Below are 13605 nucleotides of genomic sequence, written 5' to 3'. Positions count from 1 at the left end.
AGTACTATTATTAGCCTTTGTTTCGGTAGGTATATACTCAACTTGTGGTGTTTTCTTTTCTAAACTCCTATTATAGTTTTTTTGATCTTAAAAAACTCTTATTATATTACTACTACTACACCTACCTCTGCCTCTGGAACAGTTCACTAGGCCATTATTGTACTGTGGAATTGAAAGAGTGCATAACGAAATCAATACTTTAGTATTAAAATGATTTTAATATACCCTATCATTAAAATTTATTACGAATATTTTAATATTTACACTGAAAATTTTAAACTTTTTACAAATGAAGTTTTGTATGGGCATCCATCTACAATAGAATAAAAAAAATCTGCCCTAATTTATTTATTTTTATGTTTTAAAAAGTAATACTTGCTATATTTAGACAAGATTAATCAGCTTTTCAACAAGTGTATAATTATGCCACTCTTCTCCAACTTTGCTTCCACCTTTTTCTGCTTCCCTACTAATAAACAATTCATATTCTTCCAAACAATCAGATAAATATAACTTTTATCATTTGTTTTTCACCAAACCTAAATGCCTAATAAGGTAAACCAAAAATCATAACCAAACTCATCAAATTATTAATGTGGCTAACACTATCCCAACTACTCAAACACCTCATTACTACAAGAACTAGTTGGTTCAGTACCAATAGTATAGTAACATTGGTGCCAGTTTCTATTGAGTTTGACGAAGAAACAAACTAAGCAGTTAAGGTAAATGAAATGAGTGTTGGGCGATAGTATTTGAAGAATAGTCCAAGTTTTTATATCAAGATTAGTTACTTTAGGAGTATTGTTACAGTAGTTAAGGTCTGTCTTAACTACTTTATTCTTGGCTTTATTGTTGTAACTTTTGTATCCACTTGTACCGTTTAGCTATCTATAAATACAACTAAGTCTATTTTCATTACTGTCTTACTGGTTCATTGTTGTCTTTCTGTACAACCTTATCCTTTTAGTTCATTATTCTGGTTCCTTTATTTCTTGCATTTTTTCTATCTCCATTTTCATGGCAACCTCTCCTACATCTGCAACTACTGATTTTGCAAGTCCAACTTTAAATCCTGCCTCCATAACTCCCTCCAATTAACTTTCTCTTCAACAGCAACAATCGTACTCACTGTCGAACTAAACCGCAACAATTTCTTATAGTGGTGCGCTCAATTGGAGAATGTTATTTTGGCAAATGACATTGAAGACTTTCGCGATGGTACCTCTGTGGTTCCTCCGCAAACTATCAATGGTGTTCCGGGATTAAACCCAAAATTTGAGCAATGGTAATGAAAAGATCGCCTCATACTCAGTTGGATTTATACATCATTAACTGATAAAATTATGTCTCAAATTGTTGGACATAATACAAGTGGTATTGCTTGGACAACACTAGGAACAATTGTTATTAACTACTTCGAATGTGCCGGTGATGCAGCTTCCAATACAACTTCAAACAATCAAGAAAGGAGGTCTTCTGATGATGGATTACATGATCAACTTCCTGCAATTTCATAACTAATTTCAGATCGTGATCAGGTTTTGTATCTCTTGGCTGGTTTAAGTGCAGATAACAATTCTTTTGTGGTTTCTATTACCTCAAAAATTCCGAATGGATTTCTTTCGAACAAATTACTACTGACGAATCTAATGTTGTGGCTGCCAATTTTGCTATTCGGTCTCAAAGTTTTCCAAGAATTTTTTCTCATAACAAAACACCATCTTCTCGAGTAAATTACTCAACTAATAACAACAATAGTTATTCTCGCCTAACTTCAAAGAACAATGGTAACATCAATGAACCAAGATTCAATAGTTATTATCGCCCAACTTAAAAACTTTCAACGCAAAAATCTCAATAGGTGTATAAACTATTATTCATTTCACGATGTGGATACACCCAAAAAAATTTCAAAGTTCAAACCTTACTAATATCTAATTTACATTACGAGGAAACAATAATTTTCCTTGTGGGAATATCTTACATACAGAAGAGAAGAGCCTACTCAGAAGCTGTAACAAAGCACAACCTATTATTGTAAGAACCGGGTAAACTGTAGGTACGAAGAAAACCCAGTTGAAGATATTTTCATCATTGTTTATACATGCGGACAAAATCATGCATCAGCTGCCTTCTCTAGACGGGCTGCCTCTGAACTGGCCTTAGAGTTGGTACCACGTTTAGCTTCATAGTCTTTAACAGCTGCCTTGATGGCATCCTCGGCAAGCATGCTACAGTGTAGCTTAACTGGAGGGAGTGATAGATGCTTGGCAATTTCTCTGGAAACAATTGAAATGAACATTCAGAAACTGAAGAATGGTAAAGATGTGACCAATTATGGTAAATCTAATTCTATAATTGCAGTCCTCTAATCAACTCATTTAACCTTTCCCTTGTCAATTTCTATCCATTTCTTCATTTTGTTCTTTTTTTCTATATTCATTGATCGATGTACTTTGCATAAGAAGCAAAATGTTACAATGCCTGAATCCTAAAGTAAGTTTCAAGCAAAAAATAACTACAATAACAAAACTATTACATGATAGGAATACAAAATGCATAAATACAAATCAAATATAAAGAAAATCCATTAGTAGCCCAAAAACTTACGTGTTTTTAATGGTTAGGACTTCCTCCATTTGTTTGCCCTTCACCCATTCAGTAGCTGAAACCAGAAGGCCCAATGAATAAGAAACATAACAATCCAGTTTACAGTTACCAGCAACTCAAAACTTCAAGACACAACTTGGAACTCCAAAGCATTTGTGGAAAAAATATGGCAAAGTTTCTTATTAGATCACTTGGTAGGTAATCTGTCCATTTTCTTTTGATAAAGAAAACCATGCGAGATAAATCAGACAAAGGCTAATATAAGTGACAAGTTGTCAGCGCCCATTGCTAATATGCATATGTAACATATGCCTAGGGGATGGAGTGTTTACAGCTTAGACAGAAGCACAGACATAGGCCTAGCATTAAGCATCAATAACAAATGCTAGAGCTATTGGGAAAATATATACCCAAGTCTTGTCACAAGCGCAATACAGCAAAAATGAAAGATCTCAAAAAAGTAACTTATGAACAAGTAGACCCTTAATGAGAAAGAGATAAGCTCCAAAGCATAAACGGTAAGGAAATCCTTTCCTACATCAGCTACCTACAAGAGGACATACTTTATTTGCTAGAATATAAACAACACCTTCACCAATATCATAAGTTCTCGTATTGTAATTTGTATGCAACTGAGAACGAATTAAAATAAAACCCAATACAAACTACATAAATGAAAGGAACATCAAATTTTCGCCACTAAGCTTAACAAAACTATCTGATGATAAACTTCCCACAATAATAAAACAAACAACAAATAACAATCTACCCTCTTCGTATATGCGAGAATATATGATACTCCTCTTTTTTTTCAAAAAATAATGATTGGCTATGAAATCTACAAATCAAAACTTTAAAAAACTTCTATTCCACCCATCATATTCGATCATCAACATCATAAAACACTGGGTTGGAAAGAAATACCAAGTTGCTGTAAACTAACATTCAATTTCAATAAGTTCCCACATATTGGGAACTTAATTTTCGAGCACCACCTAGGTGAAACAATCAGAACAAACAAACCCAGATGAAAAATAAGTCCTAAATTGAATACATAATTTTAATAATCAGAAGAAAAATACTAACCGACAGAAGAAGACGCGATAGCTGATCCACAGCCGAAGGTCTTGAAACAGGCATCGACAATCTTGCCCGTACTCTCATCGACCTTAATTTGAAGCTTCATGACATCGCCACATGCCGGTGCTCCAACGAGGCCGGTCCCCACCGTTGGATCACTCTTGTCAAACGATCCAACATTCCGGGGATTGTTGTAGTGGTCGACGACCCTTTCGTGGTAGTGACGTGGCAGGACCTGAACGGCCGGTGACTGCGCCGACCGTGACGCTAGACCTTGTAGAATTCTCTTCGACGTTAGCCCCAACATTTTTCGAATTTGTGGTGGAGAGAAATTGAAAGGTGCGAAATTTGGGTATTAAGGGTTTTGATTTGAGTTTGAGGTGTGTACGGATGATGATCTGACACGTGGAGGGTGTAGATGATTTTAGATTCAGATAATGATGGGAACCCTTATTTGTGGACAAAAGTGGATTAGGTTGATTATCACTCCATTAATAGATGATGGGCTTTTTAAATGCAGCTCAAATACTTCTAGGAATTTTTTCGGGAGTTTTTCATAATTGTCCGTATTTAAACCAACTTAACTGTCCCACTTTTAAAGTTGTGATTCCTATATTACCCTTACTCATACCGGTTTTATAGTTACAGCTTCCTTTTCGATCGAACAATTTCTCTTTCTCCCATAGATATTCCACCACCAGCGATTTCCTCTTCACTGCACTGTTGTTCCTCTGCCACAGCCTCTCAAATCTTCTTGGTGAGTTCTTCCTCCTTGCTTGAAACTAAATTTCTCTCTTCCTCCTTTCACAATTTTTATTTTTTTTTAAATTTTTTGAACTGTACAATCATACATATAAATTAACATTCATGTGTGTATAAAAATTTAGTGAAGTTAAATGAAATTGAATGTTCCATATTATACATAAGTTAAAATGCCTTCTAAATGTTTGTTAAAATTACTCAATAAAACTGTGTCTATGATATTGCAAAAAATCTGCCATTGGGATCATTATCATTATCATGGAGAGTTTTTCTTCATTTTCACAAATTTATAGTGCTAGGAGTTTGTTGATAAAATGTCTCTATGTAAACTATAAATTTCTGGTATAAAAAAGAGTTTGTTGCTCTTTGTTTATATGATTTTCGGATTTATATGTTTTTATTTTAATGCTACATTTGGCTCTTTGATTTGGAATTAAATATACTGGAATAAATTCTTAAACTTGTCTGATGTTTGACATGTGTGCTGGCCATTTCTGGGATCATTATTGTTGTACCTATTTGTCCAAAATTGTTGGTTTAATTGATTTTATATTTTCTGTAGGTTTGTACTTGATAAAGCAAGCCTTGATCTAAGAAAACAAACACCTGCTGCCACCTTGAACAAAGAATTGGATTTTATCCTGACATTAAAGTTGAAGGTATGTAGCTTGAACTCAATGAAAGCTATCGTTGATTGGCATGAATATGTTAGATATTATACTAAGATTCTGTTAAATTAATTTAGAGTTTGTTTTTATATAACTGTTTACCTAAATGAACAACTGGGTTTGGATAAAGCTGTTAAAAAATTGTTTTGGTGTATTAATGAAACTTTATAAATACAAAACTCAGTAGCTCAATCCATTACTTTATCAGAGCTTTTATCAAACACTTTCTATTTTTAAATGCTATCAGCCAAAAACATTAATCTTCTTCTTCAGCTTTCCCTTGATTCTTTTACTTTCTTGATTCTTCAATGCCTTCCGACACTTCTCACAGAAATGCTCCAGTGGTAGAATCTCCCGCCCCTCTAATGAAAACTCATTTGTCTGGTTTCTCTGCCCTCACTGCTCAGCTATTGTAGAATACAGAAGGATTTGTTTGTCTTGACTAGCTTTGGCATATGTTATTGCACATTGTAGCTGAACAAGCAATCTAACCTTATCACCCAAAGTAAAGGGTTTTGAATTGGCAAGAATTATTTTATCTTCAGCATTTCTCAATTTTGATTTTAGTTTGTTTGTCTATGCAACAAGCAAGTCATTAAATTTTGCATTGCTGCTTTCCAGCTTGCTCAAATAATTTTCTTTAGCCTTCAATTCTTCCTTGGAACCTTCAAGCTTTGATTTTAGCCAAGAAGCTGAACTTTTCAAACTTAGCTGGGGTGTCTGCAATTTACCAAACAAATGCGATGAAACATTTGATCTAAGCCATTTAAGGCTTGCGGTTTAAATTTTAAGCATTGTAGTTTAAATTTAAAGCTTAGTGGATTAAATTTCAAACCTAGGGGTTTAAAGATACTTGGTTTATAATTTAAGGTTAAATGAATCAAAATTTATAAATTGTGGTTTAAATATGATGTCATTTAAGCCTTGTGGTTCAGATTTATAAATAGTGGTTTAAGTTTTAAGACATTTGGTTTAAAATTATAAAAATTTTATATTAGATTCATACATTACATTATATAGATTAAAATAGAGTATGTTTATAATTTAAGCCTAAATGAATGAAACTTAAACCTTGTGGATTAAATTTAGATGTCATTTGAGTTTAGTTGTTCATATTTTAAGATATTTAAGATTTGCGGATTAAATTTTAAGGCAAGTAATTTAAATTTTAAGTATTGTGGTTTAAATGTAAAGCTTAATAGTTTAAATTTCAAAACTAAAGGTTTAAATATACTTGATTTATAATTTAAACTTTGGTGGAGATATCAGCCCTCTTGAAAGGCTGTGGTACGAGAGTTTGAGCCTCTCATATGCTCATTTGTAAATATTTCATTGTTATTAATAAAGTTGTTCTTGAGAAATTTCATTATTGGATTTGGAAACTAAGATATAATTGTTATTACCTAAGAAAGATCTATCACATTACAAAAAATCTTATGCAAAAAATAACATCTATTTACTTTTGGAAGATCATGAACTATTTTTATTATATGTAATAAAAATGGTAACTAAAAACTATTATATGATTCTTTACAACTCTCTCGAAAGTGCATTCTTAATTCCTTTTATGAATATGTCATGAGTAAGTGAGTTTTAGCGATTTTCTTTGTTTCCCAACTACACAATATATATACTTTTTGCTATTCATTTTCTTAGTCTTATAGAAGTGCAAGATGGTACTTCATTGATTATGCAACATAGAGCATTAAGCTCTTCCTGACTCCAATCTGCAGAATACTTTGCATTCAGCAGCAGAAACTCAGATTCTTTCAGCTCTTTATCAGGAAATCTGACCTTATCACCCCAAAGTAAAGGCTTTTAAATTGGCAAGAATTATTTTATCTTCAGCATCTCTCAAATTGGATTTTAGTTTGTTTGTCTATGTAACAAGCAAGTCATTAAATTTTGCATTGCTGCTTTCCAGCTTTGATCTCAGCCGAGTAGCTGAACTTTTTAAACTTACCTGGAGTGTCTGCAATTGACCCAACAGCTCTTTTGAAATTCCCACTGAAACCACAGCCATATTATCCACCACAAACAATTTTTCCCGAACATCTTCTGTTTCATCTCCCATGCAGTATACTTGTTCTTCTGATGAGACCAGCCTTTGCTTTAGCACTTCTTCAACTTGTCTTATTTCTGTCATTTTCTTTTTGAGATCCATTTCTCTTGCCAAAATTATTTCCAGCATCCTCAAAAATATGTCTTTGTTGTTCAGCACATTGAATCCTAATTTTAAGAACAATGTTGTAAATTATGAAAGTATTAGTTTAAATTTTTAGCCATTGAATGTTTGAGGTTTAAATTTTGTTGTAAAATAACATTATTATCTTCATCTTCACGATAAAACATCTTTTGCATTACTTTGATTCTTCTTATTGAGTCACAAATATTATTGACACTTAGTTTTGCAAAAATTGTGTTTGCCTTGAGATGAGTGAAGTTAAGGCAAAAAGTATATTGAATTGATTTTTTTTTTTTTAATTTCTATCCAAGATAAAGCAATAAGCTCTCATGGTTGTGTTATTTTTTATTGCAGGAAATGGATAAGATAATGTTATTTGTAGTTTTTAACAGAAGATGGAATGCAAACAACAAATACATTGATCATGAAGTGAAAATATTGATGGTGGAAAATGATATCAAGTATGTGGAATTGGTAAACAATATATACAAAGAGCTCAGATTGAATGAAAGATTGATTTCAACAAACTTGATTTTTGATGCAAATATGGATACAAGCAAAGGAATGAAGATAGAAAGTGATGATAATTTACAAGTTTATCTAAACTTGAACAAGACTGTGGAACAGTTGAAAAAATGTCCTCTCATCGTTGAAGTAGAACAGAGAAATCAAACCATTTCTTTGCCAAGAGAAGCTAGCATTCCATCTGCTTTAGCAAGCAATGCGACAAGTCATAGTTTGACTCTCACAGATCCCAATACGAATACTGCAAGCACTAGCAAGATGAAGAGTGCCTCAACACAAGAATCCAACAAATTTACAGAACACGGGCAAGAAGCTCAATCACCTCTGCATGTGTTGCCGAATATGGAGATTGAAGACATAAGACTCAATTATGTTTTCAAGAATAAGACTGATCTAAAACATACACTTGCGAAAATAGCCATCAAGAAACACTTTCAGTACAGAATTCAAAAATCATGTTCAGAAGCATTTTGGGCAAAATGCATAGATGAGAATTGTGGCTGGTATGTACGTGCAAGAAGCTCAAAAGTATCAGACTACTTTCGAGTTATCAAATACCATAAACACCACACATGCTCCTTAAATCATAGAAATTTTGAAAATAGACAAGCAAGTGCAAAAGTCATCAGTAGTTACTTCAAAGAGAAGTTTCGTGACCCAGGATCAACCTATCGACCAAGGCAAATAATAAGAGACATGAGAGATGAACATGGGGTAGGTGTAACATACTGTAGTGGACAAAATTCGTATACTTGAAAAATAATAGTCCAACAAGCAGTCAGTCAGCCCAATAAGCTATCTAACTAGCCAAGAAGGCACAAAGCCCATAGGCTCGCATATACAAAGTACCATCCAATTACCCAAAACCATACCCGGACCCAAATTCGGATATACTCAGTCAGCCAGGGACCTTGAAACAGTCAAGACTCCCATCACGTTCGCCAAGAATCTCGGAATAAAACCACTTGGAGCGAGTCAAACGAATGAGAAAGACGGAGGAGGACGGGACGAGAAGGAGGACAATAAATAAGACCATCAGAGATTGAGAAAAGGCATCAAATAATCACTGAACTTTCTTTACTCTCTAATTGAAACGAAGGCTACTCTATTTCGGAGCAATCCAGTCAAGCAAGAATAATTAGCCAGTCTGATTGGACCTGACCTAGTCGCTTGACTCCTCCGTCATCGCCACCGTCGCTCTGACCATTTTACGACTCCTCCATCCATCATCATTTCGACTATTTATATCTTAATTTTATTACTTTCTATTAGCTCTCGTTACAACCCGACTGACTTGAGCGTCGGAGTCCCTTTGGCTGACACCCCACCGGTGCTCCCAATTGAACTCTCGTCTCTCTTCTTTTTGTTATTGACAGGTTGCTGGTGCCCCTCTAATCAATTGTAGGAAATCACCTCTACACATACAATAAAGCCTGGAGAGTAAAAACACTTGCAGCTGATGATGTTAGAGGGTCAAATGAGGAAAGTTATGCATTGTTGCCTTCATATTTGTATATGCTACAGTTGGCCAACCCAGGAACTATCACAAGAGTATGTAAAGATGAAGAAAAAAGGTATTAATAATATTTATAATTTGCATTCCTATATTAAAGGCTTTATTGATTACAATCCATATCTTACATCTCTAGGAATTGGTTGTTTTTTTATTTAAATTTTACAGGTTTAAATACATGTTTATTGCTTTTGGGGCTTCATTAGATGGATTGAAGCAATGTAGACCAGTTATAGTGGTAGATGAAACATTTTTAAAGACGAAATGTGGAGGTACACTGTATGCAGCTTGTGTTAAAGATGGAAACAATCAAATTTTTCCGCTCGCCTTTGGAATTGGGGATTCTGAAAATGACAATGCATGGATATGGTTCTTTACAAGACTAAAAGAAGTAATAGGAGATCGAGAAAACTTGTGCATAGTATCTGTGTAGAGTCCAAGAACTTTACTTAGCTAAGATAGATAATAGTATGATAGTATTTATAGCATTATCTTTGTTACTATGGATTTTTGGTTCAGACCGGGAATTATTTGGACACTCATAGTAGTACTTATAGATTTTCTAAGTTTAATCTATAGTTTAAGAATATTAAGTATAACCTAAGGTTTGATTAAAGTGACTGATATTAAGGATTATATTTATTATATTATAAGGTTTAGACATCAACCAATAGGATTTTAAACACATGTTATGAATGGTGATTAAGGATTAAGTATTTTTGAGGATTAAATTTAATATGGAGTAAAGTTTGAATGTTATAGGGTCAGTCAGCAGCTTTGAATACGTTGAGGGCTTAGTCAAGGCTGTTTACCCCATTCAAACTTAGCTAAAATTGTGTAATTTCGTGTTTAAATATTCAGCGTATGCCGATATATCGCAGCTATAGGGGGCGATATATCGCAGCACGTAGATACGGAAAACACGAATCGATGCACGGTCGCCTCGGGAACAGTGGTCCAGGCGATATATCGCCTATAGGGGGCGATATATCGCCTCCACCAGCATGTTTTCAAACACTTTTGAATTCTTTTCCTTTCAGCCATTCAAACTCCTTCAACAGTCCAACATCTTTTGAGCGAGTCTTCAGCCTCTGCTGAACGATTATTCAAATATTTTTCACCTAAAAAGCTATTATTTTTATTCAAGTAAAATCAAGATCCTTTCATCTCCAAACTCTATAAATAGGACCTAGTACCCAGCTATTATTCACCTTTTGCTCTAAGTTCAGAAGCTGCTAGTGTTAAGTGAGTGTGAGAGTGTAAACACCTGGTTTGGGAAAATCATAAGCTTAAACATCATAAGCTTATCAAACACTTTGGGAAGTGAGGTTCTATAGTATTTCGGTTGAGGTGTAGATTGGTCTTTCAAGTCTTTGAGGTAACCAAAACTCTAGTTCATTTCTGTATTATGTTATTTTCTTCCTCATAGTCTTCTACTCAATATCTAACCTTAATCTTCATTTTGGTTAGGGGATCTAAGTTCTTGAAGCACATAAGTTTGGTAAGTGTGACTTTTAATGGTTTAGTCTTTCCATCCCTTTCATTTCATCTCCTTTCTTCTTTAGACTCACTCTTTCTTATGGTTTTAGGAGTGTTCCAAAAAGTCCCAACTCAGTCCATTATATCCCGGTAACTTTGGTAAGGAAAATAGGCTAGAATCAATATGTTATGTGCTTATGTTATCTATATGTTTTATGTTATTAAATGTGTTATGATATGTATGTATGTTTGTAGGCTTGGGCATATGACCCATATGACTAACAAGACCCCAAATGGGTTATGGGCATATGACCTACTTAGCTAGTAGGACCCCACTAATCCCATGGGCATATGCTTGTTTAGTCTATGGGACCCCAAGTAATAATGGCCATTATAATAAGTGTATGTTATATGTATTATGTTAAGTCTTTATGTTTCTTATGAAATTATGTATATGATTAAGTGTTAGATTTTTTCTTGCTGGGCATTAGGCTCATTCCTTTCTGTTTATGTGCAGGAAATAAGATTTAGAGGTGGAAAGATTCGTGACGCTTAGAGGATGTGTATCGATGGTGAATGGAGTCAAGGGGCCGAGCGTTATTCGATTCGAGGATGTAGTCTTGTTTATGTTTTTATGGTTTTAAATGTATTTTCCGCATTTTCTATGTAACTCTTTTTAGTTTTTAAGTTATTTTTTGTTTTAAAGACAATGGGTACCCATATCCTACTTATTTTATGAAAGTAAACTTTGTTTCTACAAGTTCTGATAAATTATGGTATTTTCGCAAAAATGTAAGTTTTATGTATAGTTTCGTTAATGGTCCAAAAAGTCTAGAGTAGTGGGTCATTACAATCTGACAGGCATAAAAGCATCAAAAATGCAGTTGAACAAGTGTATCCTGGTGTATATCATGGAGTTTGTCTTTATCATTTGAAGCAAAATCTAAGGACTAAGTTTAGGGGATTACATGTGCATGCCATATTTGAAACTGCTTCAAGAGCGTACTCAGCTCAAGAATATTATTCTGCCATGGCTGAATTACAGAAAATTAGCTCTGAAATGACCACTTATCTTTTGGAAGCAAAACCAGAAAAATGGGCTCGGCCATTCTTTCCAACGAAAAGGTATAACATTCTTACAAGTAACATTGCCAATCTATAAATGCAGCAATTGTGCATGCGAGAGAATTGCCTATAACGTCGTTAATAGAAGCTATAAGAGAGATGCTCCAAAGATGGTTTTCAACAAGAAAAGAAGCGGCAATCAACCAATTTGTTGAGGTGACAAAATGGGCAAATGATGAAATGGAGATCAAACTTGATGTGGCATTTCGAATGAAGGTATGTTATTAAAGTTACGTTTATTTTCTTTTTGTTCGGATTTTAAATTTATTGCTTAATAATTGTATTGTTTCACAGGTAGATGCAATTGATGCAATGAAATCTAGTGTCACATATGGTGATCGAGTGTTTGTTGTCGACTTAGAACAACATATGTGCACATGTAATGAATTTCAACTAGAGGGAATTCCATGTGCACATGCTATTGCAACAATTGAAAGCAAGTACTTGGACAAGTACAAATTTTGCTCAAATTGGTATAAAAATTCTGTTTTGAAAGAGACATATGCAGGATCAATTAATCCTCTTCCAAATAAAGATGATTGGAGTGTCCCAGATGAAATTATAGGAGATAGCATGAAAGCTCCAAAATTCAAAGTAAAACAAGGACGTCCCAAGAAAAAAAGAATTCCATCAACAGGAGAATTTCCCAAGCATGTTCGAACAGTCAAGTGTGGAAATTGCGGAATATTGGGGCATAATAGAAAGAATTGTAAAAGCCAACCAATTCTAAAAGAAGGATAACATTGAGTTGTGAATTGCATACATATCATGATCATTGAGATTGATTATTGTCCTTGAGTACAGTGCATTATGCATGAAAGCATGAACTGTTGTTATCTGTTGCAGTCTAAAGACTACAAAAATGCAATGTTATACATATTTGTTGCATTGTGGACTTGTGGATAAGAATGTTTATACATTTATTAAAGTACATTTGTTTTTTATTATATTATTATCTATTTAATTTATGAAAAATAGGAATTGATATTAGTGAGAGATGAATTTGACAGAAAAAGGTTATAAAAGATGATAGATTATCATCTTTAAATTATGACAAATTTATCAGTTAATCTTATTTATTTAAGGCTTGCGGTTTAAATTTCTAGGCAAGGTGTTTAAATTTAAAACATAGGGGTTTAAATTTTAAGCTTAGGGGTTTAAATTTAAAACATAGTTGGTTAAATAGAGTTGGATTATAAATAGAGCTTAATGGATAAAAATTTGATACCATTTAGCCTTGTGGTTCAAAATTTGATTCCATTTAGCCATGTGGTTCAAAATTTGAAGACATTTGCATTGTGGTTTAAAGTTTTATGAAAGTGGTTTAAATTTAAAGCTTAGTGGTTTAAATTCTTAGGCAAGTGGTTTAAATTTAAAGCTTAACAGTTTAAATATAAAACTTTGTTGTTTAAAGATACTTGGATTATAAACCCTTTAGGCAAGTGCCATTTTCCCCGCCGCGGTGCACAGAACCTTTAGACATTAGAGCCGCGACGCTCAGAATGAAACAAAAAATAGCAATTATTTGTCACTGGGCGCCGCGACTCTAATTTATATGGGCCGCGGCGCACAGTCACACCTAAAAATAAAATATATAATTTTTTTTTTTTTTTTTTGCCACTAACAACTTCTGGTCTAAAAATTTTGACGAATAA

General features: G+C 33.8%; 2 protein-coding genes and 1 long non-coding RNA gene across 3 annotated transcripts; 2 read left to right on the top strand and 1 right to left on the bottom strand.

Annotated features, from left to right (window-relative positions):
* The first annotated feature begins 1113 nt into the window (after nucleotides 1-1113).
* LOC133830316 (uncharacterized) lies at nucleotides 1114-1674 on the top strand. Its single transcript, XR_009891989.1, has 2 exons — nucleotides 1114-1288; nucleotides 1441-1674. It is a non-coding gene; the product is annotated as an uncharacterized LOC133830316 (long non-coding RNA).
* Nucleotides 1675-1800: 126 nt separating this feature from the next.
* Nucleotides 1801-4033, bottom strand: LOC133830315 (uncharacterized). Its single transcript, XM_062260277.1, has 3 exons — nucleotides 3700-4033; nucleotides 2614-2668; nucleotides 1801-2282 (listed from the first exon to the last, which is right to left on the bottom strand). The coding sequence occupies exons 1-3, from the start codon at nucleotides 3998-4000 to the stop codon at nucleotides 2120-2122; spliced, it is 519 nt and encodes a 172-aa protein (XP_062116261.1). The 5' UTR covers nucleotides 4001-4033; the 3' UTR covers nucleotides 1801-2119.
* Nucleotides 4034-11703: 7670 nt separating this feature from the next.
* LOC133832061 (uncharacterized) lies at nucleotides 11704-12856 on the top strand. The gene is made up of 4 exons (XM_062262451.1): nucleotides 11704-11719; nucleotides 11994-12166; nucleotides 12245-12544; nucleotides 12797-12856. The coding sequence occupies exons 1-4, from the start codon at nucleotides 11704-11706 to the stop codon at nucleotides 12854-12856; spliced, it is 549 nt and encodes a 182-aa protein (XP_062118435.1).
* Nucleotides 12857-13605: the final 749 nt, after the last annotated feature.

This window comes from Humulus lupulus, chromosome 4 (assembly GCF_963169125.1).
Source record: "Humulus lupulus chromosome 4, drHumLupu1.1, whole genome shotgun sequence".
Classification (NCBI taxonomy): Eukaryota; Viridiplantae; Streptophyta; class Magnoliopsida; order Rosales; family Cannabaceae; genus Humulus; species Humulus lupulus.
Note: the sequence above shows the minus strand (reverse complement) of the source record. Positions and strands in the feature narration are given on the sequence as shown.

Coding starts and splice junctions, on each gene's coding strand:
- LOC133832061 (XM_062262451.1), top strand. Junction 12,167..12,244: donor ATGTGGCATTTCGAATGAAG/GTATGTTATTAA, acceptor ATTGTTTCACAG/GTAGATGCAATTGATGCAAT. Junction 12,545..12,796: donor TGAAAGCTCCAAAATTCAAA/GTAAAACAAGGA, acceptor TATCTGTTGCAG/TCTAAAGACTACAAAAATGC.
- LOC133830315 (XM_062260277.1), bottom strand. CDS start 4,000: ATGTTGGGGCTAACGTCGAAGAGAATTCTACAAGGTCTAGCGTCACGG. Junction 2,669..3,699: donor TATCGCGTCTTCTTCTGTCG/GTTAGTATTTTT, acceptor TTCTGGTTTCAG/CTACTGAATGGGTGAAGGGC. Junction 2,283..2,613: donor GTCCTAACCATTAAAAACAC/GTAAGTTTTTGG, acceptor AATTGTTTCCAG/AGAAATTGCCAAGCATCTAT.